Source organism: Poecilia reticulata, linkage group LG14, assembly GCF_000633615.1.
Source record: "Poecilia reticulata strain Guanapo linkage group LG14, Guppy_female_1.0+MT, whole genome shotgun sequence".
NCBI classification, from domain to species: domain Eukaryota; kingdom Metazoa; phylum Chordata; class Actinopteri; order Cyprinodontiformes; family Poeciliidae; genus Poecilia; species Poecilia reticulata.
In genome coordinates, this window is record NC_024344.1 from 21,501,926 (window position 1) to 21,520,755 (window position 18,830).

General features: G+C 36.4%; 1 protein-coding gene across 1 annotated transcript; it reads right to left on the bottom strand.

The window, feature by feature from the left end:
* Positions 1-250: 250 nt before the first annotated feature.
* On the bottom strand, positions 251-14,902 carry arl10 (ADP-ribosylation factor-like 10). The gene is made up of 4 exons (XM_008428435.2): positions 14,577-14,902; positions 8,993-9,176; positions 4,224-4,399; positions 251-1,706 (listed from the first exon to the last, which is right to left on the bottom strand). The coding sequence occupies exons 1-4, from the start codon at positions 14,712-14,714 to the stop codon at positions 1,533-1,535; spliced, it is 672 nt and encodes a 223-aa protein (XP_008426657.1). The 5' UTR covers positions 14,715-14,902; the 3' UTR covers positions 251-1,532.
* Positions 14,903-18,830: the final 3,928 nt, after the last annotated feature.

Sequence of the window (18,830 nt, forward strand, 5' to 3'; positions counted from 1 at the left end):
ATTGCTTCCTCTGTTCTACTCTGATCATGTAATGGAATCATTGCTAAATTACCCGACGTGTTTCTGATCATCTTTCAAGGACAATTTAATAGCAACTCATTTCATCTAATCCTGCCTTGGTCCTTTTTTGAGACATTTTTTGACGGTTTCCTAAAGACTTAAAATGGCTTATTTTTGTTTGTCTTTACTGGAGAAATTATTTTAAGCCATTCAAACTATTTTATTTACAAAGCATCAGTCAACAGAAAAGAAAAGATTCACATAAGTTTATTTAAGTTCAATTTGAAACTAGGATGCAATCAAATTTCTTTAGACTAAAACATGTAATCAGCACAACATGTAGGACAAAAAATGCAAGGAAAAAAAACACAAATATAAAATCCATTTTTAGCTACAAACTACATAATAGATGTCAGATTAAAGTTACAGCAACACTTTACCTAAGATACCAATTCAACCTCAATTGTGTGAAAGAGAATGTCTCTGTTGCAGAAAAAACTGGAAATTGGACAATTTATTGCTGATTGTCTTCATTAGAATTTTTTTTTTTATTCATTGTTATTTTAAGCATAACTCGGTAAAAAGAAAAAAAGTCTAATTTACTTTCCAGCATACACTAAATTGTAAAAAAAAATACAAAACAACAACAAAAAAACAACTTGTACAAACAGAAGTGGTGTCAAAACTCCAGTAAAATGATAAATCAATAATTTTGAGTTTAAAACAGTGTTTAAAGATAATTGTTATATCCCTATAGAGTGTAATGATATTCCATAATAAATCAAAGTGGGCATCTGGTTCATTTTCAAAAGCTCTCAGGTAAAAGGCTAACATATGCTAAAATTAATATTCAGGAACTTTTTTTCAAACACCTCTTGACCTTCTATTAAATTTGTGATTTAGCTCTGTTCGTAATATCTTTGCATATTTACCAGGCTAACTAATGCTGGGAAATTACAAAGTTAAGAATATTATGTAATACAAACAGTTAAAAGTCACTGGAAATACATTTAGTTTCCCCTTAAATACAATCGCCAACAGCAAACTGTCTTTATACAGCAAGGCTGTTGTATAAAATGTCATAGGGCTCCATTTTTAATCTCCATCAATAAAATATCAACACAGGAGTCAGTAATTATCCCATTAGGAAATTATTTTATAGAGCTTGTGTCATTCGTTAATCTACAGGAGAATGAACACTTTAATCTCTTCTCTGCATAAAAACATCTACAAGAAACCAACAAATAATATGTGTGCAGCTTCAGATGAAATGTTACAATGTCTTGGTTAAAAATGACTTAGCTTTAGTAAACCTGGGACAGTTTGACCTGATTTCATTAAAACTTCATCCTCCTATTCCACATTTTGTGTTCCTCCTCTTCCTCTTGTTTGTATGAAAGCTCCATGGCGGTGGAGGATTTTCCGTCTGTCACCTCCTCGTCTAGTGCAGACCTCTCACCAAACAGGAAAAGGGGTGAACCATGTTCTTATAGGCTCCATTTCTGGCTCAGTCAGCCCGTTTCCATGCGAGATCAGACGAGCTGTAGGATGAGATCCTGGACGATGTCCAGACCTTGGCAGGCCTTCCTCTTGGTTTCCTGGGAGTCCAGCTGGGCAGCGAGCAGGAACAGCTTCCTGTCATCAGTCACGACGTCCAGAGACAAGGCTTCATGGAGTTCTGCCACACTCAAGGCATTCAGTTTATCCTGTGGCAATGGAACATGAATGCATTTTTAAAACAAGGTGTCCACACACCCTTAAAAAGTTGTAAATGTGGCTTTAAAATGTCTTAAATTAATTTAAAAAAAGGTAAGTTGACCTTAAATACGCTAATCACAGATCTTATATTTTTTGGTGGCATGACTATTTCTTTGTATTTTCTACATAATCTTTTTTTCTCACAGGACTTTTCTGTCAGGCAAATTTTTGATTTTGTTTTATTTTTGATTTTTGGTTCATAAACTCTACATATGATTTTAAACAGAAGTTTCATAGCTAGCCATTATTGAAAACTGTGGCAATTTGCCCAAAAATTCATGCTAACTATATATTCATATGATGTTGCTGTTGCTATTTCTCTAGTAAGCAGCTAACTTCAGATGAGCAACTTCAATGTTTTTTTAATATTACTTTAATATTAATGAACTGATTTTGAATCTCCTAGTGTTGAAACTATGAATACAATTTGAGACTTTAGCTTTACCAACTAGCATAACTATCAAATGAAAAACAAGGACATTAGCCTACTGTTTAAAACATTTTTAACTTATATATAATGTAATTGGATTGAAGAATTTGAAAATTCAATATAATATGTGTTTTGGGGGAATTTTAATCAATCTTTAGGTCATTTTCACTGGCAGTTAATACCTAAAATGATTTAAATCATCAATTTCATCAAATGGTGGATAACCTAAAACAAAGGAAAGAACACAAATCCTAACCATTGTTTGAGTATATATAACTCCATGTTAAATTTATTAATGGTGGCTGCTGTTTTTGTTCGAGCTCATCTCCATGAAAGCAGTGATTGCATTATAGCCCTTCTACAGAGACCATTAAAGCCGTAGATTTCTGCCTTATTTCTATTAACCGCATCCTATTCAACACAGAAGTTCTTATTGTAATTTGACTGAATGTGATAAAAGGCATGGAAGAATGTTCTGGATGAAGTGACGACTTGTATAACCGTCTGTGGAATGCTTTATTTAGCTGTTTTTGACTTGAATGATTCAACAGTTCCATTGTGTATTTTGATGCGCAATTCCCAACCTTACCGTAATGCTCTAACTAAAAAAATAATATCGTACAGATTTCATAAGTCTTGAGGAAATATTCTGTTTGATTTGATTCACCTCATTAATTTTCCAGAAGAAAGCAGCGAAGGAACAGTGTGTTAAACTCACCTGTAGAGCTTTAGAAAACGTTAAACACCACATTCTGCCTGAGCTTCAGCTACTGTGCATCATTACGGATCATTGTGCAGTTTGAGTTGAATTCATTTTAAGCTCATTATACTGTCAGTCCACAGCAACGAGAGGATGAAAGCTACGCTGCTCCGATGTTAGATGTGATAAATATTCCTTCCTCTCTCCAGGAGTCATGCATAATTCCAGAAGTGGAGAACGGAGTGAAGAAATATGAGTGGAGGAGGAAATGTAGGCATGTTTATTTCAGGAGTTGAGTTATTTCTGCAGGACAGCTAAAGAGGAAATTACATTCACCTGCTTTATTAATATTATATAATTTTTTTAACTTCATGTGTTATTAATTGCCGTCCTTTTATCAATCAATCAATCAATCAATCAATCAATCAATCAATCAATCAATCAATCAATCAATCAATCAATCAATCAATCAATCAATCAATCAAATTGTATAGCACATTTTAGCAGCAAGGCATTTCAAAGTGTTTTAAATCATTAAACACGAAAACAGTCATGCAACATTGAATCAACAATAAAAAACATTACATTTCCTGCCGAGTCGAAGTTCTGCCCTTTTGGGTACTTCATCCCAAAAAAAAAGGAAAATGAAAACATTCACTCTGTGTAGTCCTGATTTCTTCACCTTTTTTTTTTCAACATTACCATGTGCCAAGGAGAAGCCCAATAGATTCACTTTGGGTCGTTTTCAGTGTTTCAGTGTGGATTGAAACATTTCTGGAAATGGTCACGTGTGAACGCAGATGTCTCTAAAACTGACAACCTCTTTTAGAAAAAATGTTCCCACGTAGACAAGGCCCAAGGCCCTGTACATACAGACAAGCACGGTATATTTTTGTAAATGAATAAGAAAAAAACTACATCAACATGGTCAACATGACAGGATGCAGCACCACAGAAAATGTTGTAGTATGTATTCCAGCCCATTCGGTGGCGCTGTAACACTGCCAGAGAACAACACAAAAACCACAGAATGAACGGTGCCTGGTTTGTTTGAGAGAGGGACAAACAAGAGGGATAGATGGAAAAGGTCATCAATTAAAAAAAGAAAAGATGTGCCGTCGCACAGAGCATGAGACCAGTGTTCTGAAATGTATTCACTTTGAAACCTGGTTTCAAAAATGATCATTTCTGGTTTCCCAAGATAACAAATCCACGTGAATGCACAAAAGAACTTTCGCTGATATACCTAAAACCGTCTCCATGCGGACTGGCCCTAAGTGTTCACCACCAACATTGTTGTTCTACTTGAAAACAACAGCCTGTCTTGTAGTTTACCTGCTTGTTTCCCAAGACAACAACAGGCAGCTGTGGCTCCACCCTCAGGAGGCGGTGCAGTTCAGCCTTAGCTAATGGGAGGCGGCTCCTGTCCGATGAGTCCACCACATAGACTAGAATGTGGGTCCGTCTCAGGTAGTCCCCCCAGTATCGCCGCAGGTCCTCTCCACCACCAACTGCAGAGAAGGAACCTTTTCAACGTTATGCTGATGACTCTCAGTTCTACAAGTCTGGCGAATCCAGTCAGTTAATCAGACTCCAAGCACGTCTTTGTCTCATAAAACCATGAAAAATAAAGAAAAAGAAGGTGTAAGTGGCATAGTCAAAGTATTGACTCAAATATGATTGATGAACGTCACTGATTCTCAAAAATCTGTCAAACAGCAGTGGGCCAGAATAACTGTACAATAATTAAATAGCTAATGCCAACAGTTATTGCTGTTAAAGATGGTTCAACCATTAGTTTTAGGGGATAATTACTTTTCTTTTTTACTCTCTAATAAATGAAACCATGATTTAAAGCCTACTTTTTCTATTTGCTCTGTTTATCTTTGTCAAAAATGAATTAGTTTGATAATCTGAAACATTTTAGTGACAAAAAAAAATGCTCCATTGAGAGAGGATATTCCTGCTGCCTCTTTCATCCCGTTCCTCCAGGGCTTTTCCTCTGCAGTTTCTGTCAACATCCTTTACCACTCCGGGTCCCACTTTAATAAATAAACGGACAGTTTGACAAGCAGAATTTGATAAGCTCCTATAAACAAATTGGCCACAGATTTATTCCATTTTCATTGTAACAAGAATGAGATCCAATTCTCAATAAAGGAGGAAACGAGCTGAGGCGGCATCTTCATGGGAAATTGGTTTGTAGAGAAAGATCTGGAGGGAAATCTAACAGCTTCGTTCCTCTGTCTTTATGTAATATGTTGTTTTCCTATAAAAGATTGGCCTTAAGACTTTGATGTTCCACACTTGATTGACTCTTTTTTCTTCTCCTGTCCAGAAGAAACCGTGTGGGTATTGGGTACACCTGTCATTTATTCCTGTGCATCCTTGTTGAATCTGTTTACAGAAACAGAGCCCAGTCATCCATCATTTTTTAAACAGCACATCCTTAAAGTCTTAAATTCATTTAAAAAGACACCCCAATAGTGTTCCTCTATTAACCCTTTAGAAAAAGTCTCTACTAGCATTTGACTGAGAAGCAGCTCATAATGAGCTCAGCAGATGCTCAGTTCCACCAGGTGTTAGCTAATGGCTGCTGGCTAGTCTGAAGGGGCTGAGTGTCGCAGGGGAGGGAAATTCAATGATGCAAAAGGTTGGAAGCTTAGAAATTGTAGCTCTGATGAGGAGCTGCACCTTGAAGGCGGAATTAGCTCCACCCAGGCGTTTTACAGAGCTGAATAGTTGCCATGGAGATTAAAGGATTTCTCAAACATGCATGAAAGAATTAAAGCAACACTCCAGGTGTGTTTTTGATGAAGGAATAACTTTATAGCATGATGTAAATCTCTGAAAAGTCAATTTTACATAATACTTCTTTTATGTTTAAAACAAGATTCTTCGTTTTTGCACATAATGTTTTGAGTTTTTTAAAAAAAAGAAATGATGGGGAAACACTAACATCTTGTAAAACCAATGTTTTGTTGAACCACAGACGTCTTTTATACTTAAAACAGAACTATTGCTTTGCTAAATGTTTTGTTTCATTCACACCATATTAGCATTATTTTTTGGTTAATATGGTTAAAATAGAATTTAGAAAAAGAAAAAAGTTGAATTAGGAAAATAATACAACAGATGTCATAGGGCTCTACAAAAAACATATTCATTAGAAAAAAAAGAAAAGAGCAATCTTTGGGGCCCCCAAACAATCTTAGTTCTGGACTCCTGACCCTGGAGGGTCGTTCTAAAGTCTGGCCCTGTTAGCTTTGGTATGAACTGACTCCACTGGTATGAACTGACCGCCGCCGCATGCTGCAGCACTCCGCACACATCACAACGGCACAGATTCAGATTCAGATTCAAGCGAAGCAAAGTTTCACATCAACTGAAAGCTCTGATGTCTGCAGGCGCTCGGCGGTCAAACTGATCTCTCCTCACACGCTGCCAGCCATGACTTTTGGTCCCCACTGGTGAGCATCAATTAGAGGAAGTTGCTAGGAGACTGGGGCTGTGATGTACCTCAGGCTGATGGGATCTGGCAGCCATAAATACCTGCTAACCAGAAGCGATATGGAGTCTGGACGCACTGCTCAGCTGGGCGCTCTCATTAGAATGCACACCCACATGTGCAACATGCAGCATATGACTGTGAAGGAGGTGGGAGTGTTTGTGATGATGAAGGTCTCTGCAGCAGCTTGGCAAGCCTTGTAATCACCCAGGGAGGTGGTTAGCATCTGCCTCGGCTGCAGAAGTTCAGCTTGTTCTTGTGTGGGCTTTGGCAGCCTGTGCTTCACTGCAGAACAAGCGCTAGGTGGAAAATGCACGAATTATTACGAGTCTGTTTGGATGTTTACAGGAACTCCCCACTCTGACTTTATGCCTGGAATTGGATCTAAAGTTCATCTAATCTGAACTTTGGCACATTCCTTGTATCTGAGTTTGCTTCCTCTAAGATGTTTCCAGTCTGTTGCATATTGTAAGCTGTTATCTGGGCGCAGTTTGCACGTTTGACTCATGGAAGGACGTCAACTCTCATTCATTATTCATCACGTTTCATGAGTTTAAAATTTTGTACTCGTCCTTTAAGCATCAGAAAACCTAAACCAAAAATGTTGAGTTAAAATTTTAGCCAAAATGGTCATTGAATTAGGGCTGAAATGATTACTTGTGATTGTTAAAATAATAAATAAATAATGTAGTAATTGATTTATCATTAACTGGAGTATACAGAGTAAAAAAGACAATTTGCTGAAAAAACTACATATTCAGAGCCGTAATTATGCCAAAACTGTAGAAATTTAAACATTTAAGGTGAAAAATATTGTCTGTCTTTGGTATTTTCTACTCATGACTCCTAAAGTGGCATAGTTGTAGTTTCACCCAATTCCAATTCTATAAAAAAATTCATCTATTAAGCACCTTTTGCTATCAAATGATTAATTGGTTAATCCATTAGATCTACACTGTTTTAGCTGCACATCCTGTGCTATAAATGACTAATCTCACTAAATGCTGTTTCTTCATTTTAGGTAAAAAGAAGCTTATTTTCTTATTTCTAAAGGAATTTTATTATTTGTTGCATCTTCAACAGGTTAGACCACATCTACATATTCATAAAAAAATTTTTGCACAAAATAATTTTTACATAATGAGATTTTAATCTGATCAGTTTTGCCTATTTTGAGGTCCTTTCAGAATGAGCTGCTTTAGGGCTCTGTCACTTTAAATCCAAATAAGCTTCTGCCGGACCACGCCCCCCAACTCAATGTTTATTACACTCACAAATGAAAATGGCTGAAAACAGATGCATAATTGTACAGCTGTACAACTTTGAAAAGCATTAACAGAGTCTCCTGCACAACCAACAAGAATGCAGCAAGTGGTTTCTGGATGGGAAGTCAACAACAAAACACTTGTCTTTTTCAGGAGCCATTGTACAGCGCATGCAGTGATAAAACCAGCCGACCAAATGTGCTGGAGCTCCACTTGGGTTGCCAGGTAACAGCCCAGGGTTTTGCTGGGGTTGGTAGATAATGGCAAGGTGTCTGGTGATTTGTGACTTTACATTACGGAGATTTTTGAAAAGGTTAATTTTCCAGATACCAAAACAAATAAAGTTATTGTCAAAAGGCTATATGGTTTTTTAAGATTGTTTTGTTTTTAGAAGCAGTAGAAACCCAAATGGAAAAACAAAAACATGCAAATGTGGCTTTTGCATAACATGCCCTCTTTGAATCTACAATCCAGTTCTTACTTTATTGATTTAATTAAATTAATTCATATTTAGGTTTTTGTTGGGTTGGTATATCGTATGAGGGGCTGTTTAGGACAAAATCTATGTTTTGTCTCTCACACACTACGAAAGACTCACACACACTCAAAAAATACTTAAATTGCGCATACACACTACTAAAATGTCACACACGCCCACAAATTTTATCCCATACGCATACACAAAATCCCAAAATTGCACATACACACCACTAACATGTCGCACACGCACACACAAAATACTAAAATTGCACACATACACCACTAAAATATCACACACTCAAACAATTTTTTTGTCTTAGTCACAGGACTAAGATTGCACATATAAACTAATAAAATATAGACTCATTATTTTGTATGTGAGAGACTCAGTTTTGTATGTGTGAGGGACATTTTTTGTATGTGTCAGAGGGACTAAATTTTTTGCATCGGCGTCAGGCACAATGCTCTGATATTTGCCGCTCAGCCTCTGAAGCGCTCTGAGTGGGTGCCGGCTTGGGCTTCGCTCACTGAGATGAGAAACCGATTAGATGTTCAGATCATGAATAAATCAGTCGCAGAGCATGACGCACTCCTCAAACTCAATCTCAGGCCTCAGGATTTCACGCTACCATCATTACTGAATGGAGTTATTATTTTATTTCTGCTGCCTTTCAGTACAGCTACATTTTTCAGGCTTTAAAATGCTGCTTGAGAATCAGACGCAGCCTAACTGGGGCAGTTTTAGTCGTTGATCAAATAAAGGCCACCGCTGTTCAGAACCAAGGGGTAATTTCTGCCTTTCATGATCTTAAAACAGAAATCCACACAGAACAGGATGAAAGGAGACCTACTCTCCAGAAAGTCGAGCTGACAGCTGGGGGCGTCCAAGCTCATGAAGTTGAAGCCGCGGGTGGGCCGGCATCGGCCCCTTTTGGCCGCCGACTCCCCGGGGGTCAAACCCTGCAGCATGCTGCTCTTCCCCGCTCCATCCAGGCCCAGAACCAGAACCTGCCTCTTCTCGCGCTCCTCTTCCTCCTGCGGGCGGAGTCAGAGAAATCAGATTAAACACGTTCATTAGGAAACCCCCGAGCAGGGGGATTTATGGTGGGAAAAGATTAAATTAACATTTTAGTGTTTCAATATGAACGCATAAGCATTTAGACTTAAACTCAAGTATTCACAGATTTTTTTCCTCTTGAGTTATATGGTCCAGGTTCCCAACACCTGTGAATACCACGGATTCACGGTATTTAGTGGTGTGAATAATTTTACAAAACCAATGTAAAATTATTGACAGTTAAACATCAACTGTCCAACCATAACCTCTATGTGGGTATATAATTATCAAAAACAATGTTAATAACAGCTACCATGTTCATATTTATATTATCAACTGTGCTGAGTTTGTTCACAAACTGCATTAGTTTTCTCAACAGTCCTAACAAAGATAACTGAATCAGACAGGATCATCGTTTATGCATCAATATGCATTTATTACACACTCTAACGTTTTATTTTACTTTAATGATCAGAAGTTTGAATCAGCAGAGAGTAGACTCATATTTTGCCAACATTGCACTAATAAAAGTGCTGATTGGACACCAGGAGTCCTCTCCTTTTTAGGAACCCAAACAAGCTTTGGTTTAATTCCAGCTGTTTAATTACTAATTCATATCAGATCTTTTAGAGCCAAAACTCATCATCTCTCTTATTAGAAACATTTCCTCGCTTAGCTGCTGCATGATTAATCTTGATCACTTTAAAATGTGTACATGTTTTTAATAAATTCACAATGAAATGACTGCAGCTGCTGCAGAATAAAGCGTTCTAAGACCCATGGATGGTAGTTTTCATGTGTAATGTCTGCCCAGTGCTGCTGGGGAACAACTTTCGATGCTTGGCTCTGTGTGTTCCTGGTTGAGTCGGAGACAAATTCCAAACCCTGACTGTGCAGAAATCTCTCCAACGCTGCAGCGATGTTTCCCTGTGTCTGCATGGACTTTATTATTCCAGCTCGACTTTTAATCCCAGATTAAATAGTTTTAGCTAAAACGTAATATTTGCATAATTGTATTAAACTTTTTTGACCTCTTTGTCTGAAATTAAGTCGGACTAAACTTATGTTTGCTTTATGTCGGTCTGAATTACCAAAATTATTTATATTTGCTACATGAAAGAATAATTAGAAACACATTGGTTAATTTACAAATGTACACAATTTTATCTGGATGAATTGTAGAATTTCCAACAAAACTGAGACCAGTGTTTTGTGATAGTTGTGCCCAAACATTGTCCTTAAAGATGACTTATTATGCTTCCTTTATTAGGTTAGGATAGATCTCTGGTCTATACTAAACATGTTCATTACATTTTGTACAAAATCATTCTTATGCAATGAGATTTCTGGTCAGTTCTGCCTATTTTGAGTCTCTTTCATGAGCTGTTAGGGCGTCTTGTCTCTTTAAATCCAAATAAGGTCCTGCTCAGAAATACAGCCACACCCCACCAGTAACTTTACATGTGAATACATGTAAAAATGGCTGCAAAGAGACACACTTTTTTCAAGTTTTGTGTCTCTGGTACCCGCCAGTCAATGGGAGTGTTCAATATGTCAGAACTTGCTCTAGAAATGTGTTTCCATCTCCACTTTCTCACATTAACTATTTTTCGAAAAATGTAATAGTTCTTATTTATATCAGATGTTGATATCAGCCCAAATTTTTATATCGGTGCACATCAAATTTCCACATTACGTACCAAAACACTTGTCTCCTTTCTGAACGCTTTGATGTTTGGACATTTTTATGGTTTTTATATCCTTTTCTTGAATTGTTTGAACAAATTAATCTTCAGGTAACTAGAAATTGTAACCCAAAGATGTGGATTTTCAAAACATGTCACACAAGGAAGCAGGGTGTTGGAAGTGTTGCCTTTAAAATACATCTAAATACATAAATCTCTCATCTTTCTGACATGCAGCAAAATATAAATCATTTTGATAATCCTGAATGGAATGAAGAAATGGTAAACATTTAAACGGCCTGCATGGGTTCTGCCACATCATGTATTATAAAATCCCAGTTCGCTCAGACTTCTGCAAAATGAGAAAACATGTTGATGAAGCAGTTTTATTTTTAAGTTTTGCTTCAGCTGAACAAACCTTTCCGCTGGAAGATAACAGCTAAGATTATAATTTGAAGCCTTTTCAGCACAAAATCCATTGACTGAATCAGAGTTTATTCATGAGTGGAGCAGGTTGTTTGGAAGCAGAGGGCTGATAAAACATGGAAATCGTTACAGCAGAGTGCTGATCTGAGGGACGGTCTCCAACCATCTTGGGTCTTTGAAGATATTTGGACTGTCAGTTATTAGGTTTCTTTCTCAAGAAAATCCAATATTTTTCCATTTTTTCAAGCTCATTTTTATTTTTCCTCACTAATGCAAACCTGGAAACAGCATGTAAAAGCAAATTCCAAACTTTGTATTTTTCTTAGGGGAATCAGAGTACAGGGGAATTAGTATGAACATTTTCATTTTAAAAGCATGCAGGGCTGCATGCAATGATTAACTTGGTAATCGATTATTCTAACGATTAATCAATTAATTTGATAGAAAAATTGGTACATTCTGCAAATTTTTCATTTAACCATTTTAGCCTTTTTATACAATTTTAGAAATGCATTAAATGTGCAAATAAATAAATAATTAATTTCCTTGTATAAATAAAATATAAACATTTCACTGTCTAAAATGCAATTATGATCTTTCAATGAATGCTTGATCATTTGTAGTAAAAGATGAATCTGCATCTAATAAACACAACATCAATCTATGAACAGCTCAGCCCTTCTTGCTTGATTTATGACATTTTAAGGTTCTGTTGGTTATTTTTTGGATTGACCGTTTGGATAGCAAAGGGGGCTTCATATATTTTTTTCTCTCTCTTTTACAGAATTTGAACTGGGTGAAGTTAAAACTGAGCTACTTGAGACATATTGGACAATGGACATATTTACAGAAAAAGAAGAGTTTCTTCATCTTAAATGAAAAATGTAGATTTTATTTAATTTTTTTAATAGTTTTTGCTTAATTACTGCTCTCTGAGTGTGTTGTTCTTTTAGGAATATGGCCCTATTATGAGTCTGTATATTCCAGTTAACCTAAGTAAGTGAAGCCCTAAGTACACCTTGGACTTATAAGAATCTTTTATTGTGTTATAACCTAAAGTATTTGAAGAGGACTTCATGTGGTAAACATGTTACATAACTGGTGCATAATTATGGTAAACATGCAAGATAGGTCTTTTTCTTTGTGAGTTTGTGATGGTTTATAAAGAAGTTTGTGGCTACAGATGGAAAAACACTCGTCTAAGATGGTCAGAAGTCAGGAATGTGAAAAATGCAGTCCAGTCAGATGGGTCAACCTGTCCTGTGTCAACAGCCCAAGCTGTTATCTTACATATTCAGTTTTTTTTAAGTTACTTTTTCCATTTTAATATCTAAGTTAAGGTCATGATGGGTGTGTAGTTTATAGACCCTTCTAGCAAATTTCACACCGCCATCTTTAGCCCCGCGAGTCTGTTCGTCCTCCACCTCCTTGGAACATTTTGGCTCCAGGAACTAAAACACAACTCCACGTGGGATCTCTGCCAGCCACCGTTATCCTCTGAAAATGAACTGATACATTCTGAGACGAAGAAACAAGATTAGAGACAAACAAATAGATTTTAGATTCACGCCAAAGTTCATAAAGAAAGACTGACATGGTTCCAGGGAAAAACGAGATAAACTCAGTTAAACTTGGCCTGAAACCGTCGAATGAAAAGAAACTGGCACAATGTTTGTTTTAGGGTTGAAGCGATTAATTATGATGAATCGATTATTGAAATAATTCTCAACTACTTTAGTAATCAATTAACTGTTAACTGGAGCATACAGACTCAAAAAAAGGTAATTTGTTGGAAGAATGGCATGTTCAATCTATAATTTAGCCAAAACCGTACAATAAATATACACATTTTGTAATTGAGAATAGAAAAAAAACCTTCTATGTCTACAAATATGTTCTACTCAGAAGTGGCAGTTTTAGCTTTTATTTGGTTCAAATTATGTAATAAAAAACCTCAAAATCTTCTATTAAACACCTTTTGCTCTCCAACTATTAATCCATCAATCAATCAATCAAAAAAATAAAAGAAATCAATTAATGGACCAATAATCAAGCATACACTAAAGAATGCTATGTTATTACATTTTCGGCAATAAAATGTTTATTCTCTTATTTAAAGGAATTGAATTGTTTAATGGCATCTTTTAAGATATTTCTAATTTTCTATTTCACAATGAACAAATAACGTGTTAATTTTCTTATTTAAAAGAAGGAATTTGTTTGCATCTTATAATATATTGTGTTTAAGAAAACCTTAAGTGGTCACATAAAAAATCTGCAGAATGTGTCAAATATTATATGTGATTAATTATCTGAATAATTGATTAATTGTCCAAATAATCGTTCAAATAACTGATTAATCGATTACTAAAGCTATAGCTAGTTATTTTTTTGTTAATTAAAAGAGAATAAATGTAGGAATAGCATCCCTAATGTTGTTGTCCATTATGTGCTCCATGTTCAGAAGACAGTGAAACATGTGTCCTCTGTCATTCCAATGTTCATTTGGGAAAACTGTAGACACACGTGAACTGTTCATAACAGACAGAAACAAGATTCCTTGGAACATCCATCCAGAATACATCCAACCATGCCATCCATCCCTTTGTCTAATCCAACTGGCTATCTAAGTGTCCATCCATTTTAGACATCCATCCATCCATCCATCCATCCATCCATCCATCCATCCATCCATCCATCCATCCATCCATCCATCCGTACTTCCGTACTTCCATTCATCCCTCAATCTGTTCATCCATCAGTGCATTTGTCCATAAAACTCTGTCCCTCTATTCTTCCTTTAATATCTATCATTCAGCCCTCTATCATATCCAACTTTCCACCTGTTTGTATTTGTCTTCCCAATCCATCCGTTCACTCAACTTTCCATCAATTTGACTCCCTGTCTCTGTCCTCTACTCATCATTTCCCTCCATTTCATTAACATTGTCATCATAATCATCACTGTTAAACTTGTCTTCCTCCTCCATTGAAGTTACCTTCATCATCACTTATCATATTTAAATTATCTTCAATCACCGTCATAGGTATTTATCATCATCTTCCTTACAGCCTGCCACTTTGTATTTGCCAGAAGCCTCCTCTTCATCACTATTCTTATCATTCTTGTTGTTTCCAGTCCTAACCTTCATTATTCAGGGATCGGGATTCTGCGGCGTTTTTCTTCTTTTTAGTAAAAATATCGCCTGAAATAGCTTGAGCGGCTCTCTTTTAATTACTAAAGAATTACATCAGAACCTCTCTCACCTCTGTGATGGTGCAGTACGCCGCCTGCGGGGACCATACGCGCCGCTTGTAGAAGTAGTTGAGGGCGATGAAGAGAGCGGAGCCCAGGGCGGCCACGGCGGCGGTCAAGGCGATTGAGATATGCCGGAGGAGAACCATGTGTGAGGTGGGCAGAACCGGAACCAAAGACCGGTGGACGGGAGTCTGCTCGTGGAGCTTCCTGCTCCTTCAGGTTCCGCTGCCTATACTGACTACATGCGACCGCGCAGTCTATCTACCTCTCTCTCTCTCTGCCTGTTTTTGTTTTCGAGAGGCGCGTGAAAGAATATGGAAATTTGGTGCGTTCGAGTGTGGCTCGGAAACGGCGAGCGTCTTCTGGGTAAAGCGGAATTAAAGCAGTCCGTTGAATCTTAATTAATTTAATGTTTTTATTTATTGGATTTATTAAAGGTTTATTTATTTGTATTTTAACTGCTGCTATTTTCTATGCAGTTTAAATCCCACTCACTTTCACTGACAAATATAATTCAAATTCTTCATATAATTATTTTTATAAATGAAATCTGTTTGGTTAAATAATACGAGGAATATTTATATTCAATAAATAACATATGAAAAGGAATTACACATACTTCTTCATTACATTATTACGACGGAGAACGATGGCAGAAAAAAATTAATTAATTACGAAAATAAGTGTGAGAATAAAGTAGAAATAATATGAGATTATGGTATTATAAGAATTAAGTAATTTTACGACTTAATATTTATATTAACTATAATATAATATGACTGTCACATTATTTTCGAAATGTGACAGTCATAGTGTCATAGTATGAGAATTATTATTCTCATATTACTTTTCATTTATTCTCGTAATATTAATACTTCTTGTCATTTTATTGTTGTTTTCTTAGCGTGGCCTTACTCCGTCGTACATTAAGCATATTCTGTATTAGAATGTTTTGAATGATGTAATATTACAATTTTATCCACTGGGTTTTCTGAAGTTCACAGTCATTGTGGAGTTCTACAGCATGTCATTATCCTCTGCTGAGAAACTTTATGGTACTGATTTTTTTCCCAGAAGAACTTGATAGCTGCCCAATCTGCTAAAGGTACCAGAAGCTGGTGCAGTGACCATGGTGTTCCTGTTCTTGACTGACCAGCAAACTGATCTGAGCACTGAAGAAGATGAGGAACACCAGAGCCATGAAGATTACTTGAAGACAATTATAAAACCAATTTTGTCTTCCTGAACACCTTTTGAGTGCATAGAAATGAGTATGCCATTTCGTGAACAATATATTTTATATTGATCTTATCTATTATTAAAATTTTGTGAGACACTGAAGCTATAGTCATAAAAATTACAAGAAATAAAGGCTTGAAGTATTTCACTCTTTGTAATAAATCTATATAATGCATGATTTTTACTTTCTGAAATAAATGGGAAAAAACAGAGCTTTTTCAGGATATTTACATTTGAATATCCTGAAAAGTTCAATATTTTTTCAATATGATATATTGAAAAAATATATCATATTGAAGTTATGTTACAACTTTATTCTCCAAATACACTTTATTTTCATATTATAACAATATGTATTATTTAATATAGTATTATTTTGACTTTATTCTCGTACAACTATGCGAGAATAAATGTTTTTAGATGTATGTCTAAAATATACACGTTTTTAGATGCATGTTTTACATATACATTCATAACATATCTACCTTTTAATATTTTATTAATAACTTGAATTAAGGTATTCAATTATGAAAAAATCTCTTATTCAATAAAGGAATCTGCCACATACATGTGCTCAAGTACAAATATCCTACAAAACTTGAAGGCCTCATAGAACAAAACTTGAAGGCCTCATAGACATCACGATATCAGTAAAAGGATGTGAATGTTTACAAATTTGACTTGAAGTGCTGTCTTAAATTAAATAGAATATCAGTTTCGATTTGAAACTGAGGTTGGACTGATTAAAGTTTTTCCACCTGCATGGGGTAAACACGGAGTTAGAGCGCCATCTAAAGGCAGTTTAGTGCTTCACAGGAAACTGGACTTTATACTAAAATCTATCAGGAGTGATTCTTTTTCTACAGCCATAATTGTCAAGAACTTCCACAAGATCATCAAGGTCAACAGCAGAAAAATTCTTAACTGCCTCCCTCAAAACTTCACATTCTTGGCWGCTCACAAACTGTAGAAAATGTGCTTTAARATCGCKGTAAACRTTACTGAAAAGCACYTGTTCAAGAAAMRGGATTGCAATTTTATTTGGAAAATACTGACAGTCTTGGTAGCCTTTCAAAAGGATTCGCCCAACTGCCTTCCATTTTTCAGCGGTAAAGTCATGACGGATRAATGGCACTTTCACTGTTGTACCAARGGTGCATCGCTCATAKAATTCATTCCAGAAGCAAGTGAGAACATCTCTCAGTAATCCTGAGCCAGTGCCTGCTTCTTCTGTGTTGTCTGGAAGTATGCGCTTTACATTCAGTGTTTTTCTCATAATTTCTTCATCAGAGAATGCAGTAATAAGGTCATGTAGAGTGTCAGCATAGCGTACAGTGATCATGATTGCATCTTCTGGATTTGCTGGACTGGGGAACAACAAAACCCTCATAGATTAATGTGTCGTCTGTATCTTTCTCCTCACCCAGAATTGGACCAAAAGTAATTTCTGAATCATCAAAAAGTTCTGAACTATGTAGTACTTCAACAGAATTACTCCAGACTTCCACCACCTGCAATGGATTAAATTCACTGCTACTGCTTTCCAAGACAAATACGACTTCAGATGTGTCACTGTTATCTTCTTCTGGATCTTTTGGTTTTGTTGCAATGTAGAAGCGTAACATTGACAGTCTTGCTGCTTCATACATTTTGCCAATAGTCAGTCTTTAGTAAGGTGGCTCTGTTTAAAGTCCCAAACCTCAAACTCAAAATCTGTTTCAGGTCCCTTAGGCGATGTGCCATCAGGAAAAAAAAGGGTCTTTCCTTCTTGAAGAATGTCTTTTAATCCAGCATCAGTGGCCATTTGAATTTTTCTAGTGCCACCTGTTCTTTGCTCTCCTGTGCCTTGCTCTCACCTGTTTGGTAGTTTTTCCATCATTATGTATCCATCCAATCTCAACATTTTGTTTTCCCCTTTGCTTCTTTGTCTGTCATGTCTGTATTGTCATGTGTCATTGTCTCCTTTGGACTTTCCTTTCTGTTCTTAATTTTATCACGAAGCTTTTGAAGAAGTCCTTGTTTTCTTTTGGATAAGGGCTGTTTGCGTCTGCAGTAGTTGAAAACAGCAATTCTGTCTCCATACGAAGGTAGGTACCCAGATAGCACAGAATGATTGAAACAACATTGAATCAATGTCAGCCAGAAACATTGAATCAACGTTGAAAGTGGTCGGTCACTTGTATGTTGAATCAACATTAGGGTTTCAACCATAACTGACATTATATCAATGTTGATTCAACCGTCATTTGCATGTCAATGTACATGCATATTTGTGTTGATATTGCATTGAATCAGTTAGGAATCAACATTGATTCAACCTTCATCTGAATGTGGTTCTGCACACATATCTGTTTATTTTACATTGAATAAATGTTGATTCAACACTCATTTGACTGTGGATCTGCATGCATATTTGTGTTGATTCTACATTGAATCAGTCAGGAATCAAATTGATTCAAACATCATCTGAACGTGGATCTGCATGCATATTTCTGTTGATTTTACATTGAATCAGTTACGAGTCAATGTTGATTCAACCTTCATCTGAACAAGGATCTGCACACATTTCTGTTGATTCTACATTGAACTAATCAGTAATCAATGTTGATTCAACCATCATCTGAATGTGGATCTACATGCAGATTTGGGTTAGGTTAATTAAATAAATAAATACATAACTCTGCTACACTAGCATATCAGCTAACAGCTAGAAAAAACCCAAAACATGTACCTTCGTAGTCAAACTGGTGTCAATCAGCAAGGAATTTGTCCAGTTTAGATTATGGATAGATAGTGGATGTTAGGATGTTAAACAGATGTTGTTTGACGTCTTGTGAAAAGGGTCTATAAGGCTCACACCTGGAGGACCACAGCGCAGGCATTCACAATTGATCTGCACACGGATCGTTCTCTTTCCTGTTTATTGAACAATAGAGAGCTGGACATAGAAGGCAGCCCACCTCATTAACATAACGATGCAGCGAGAAAACAATACAGAAATAAATACAGCAAACGGAAAAGGG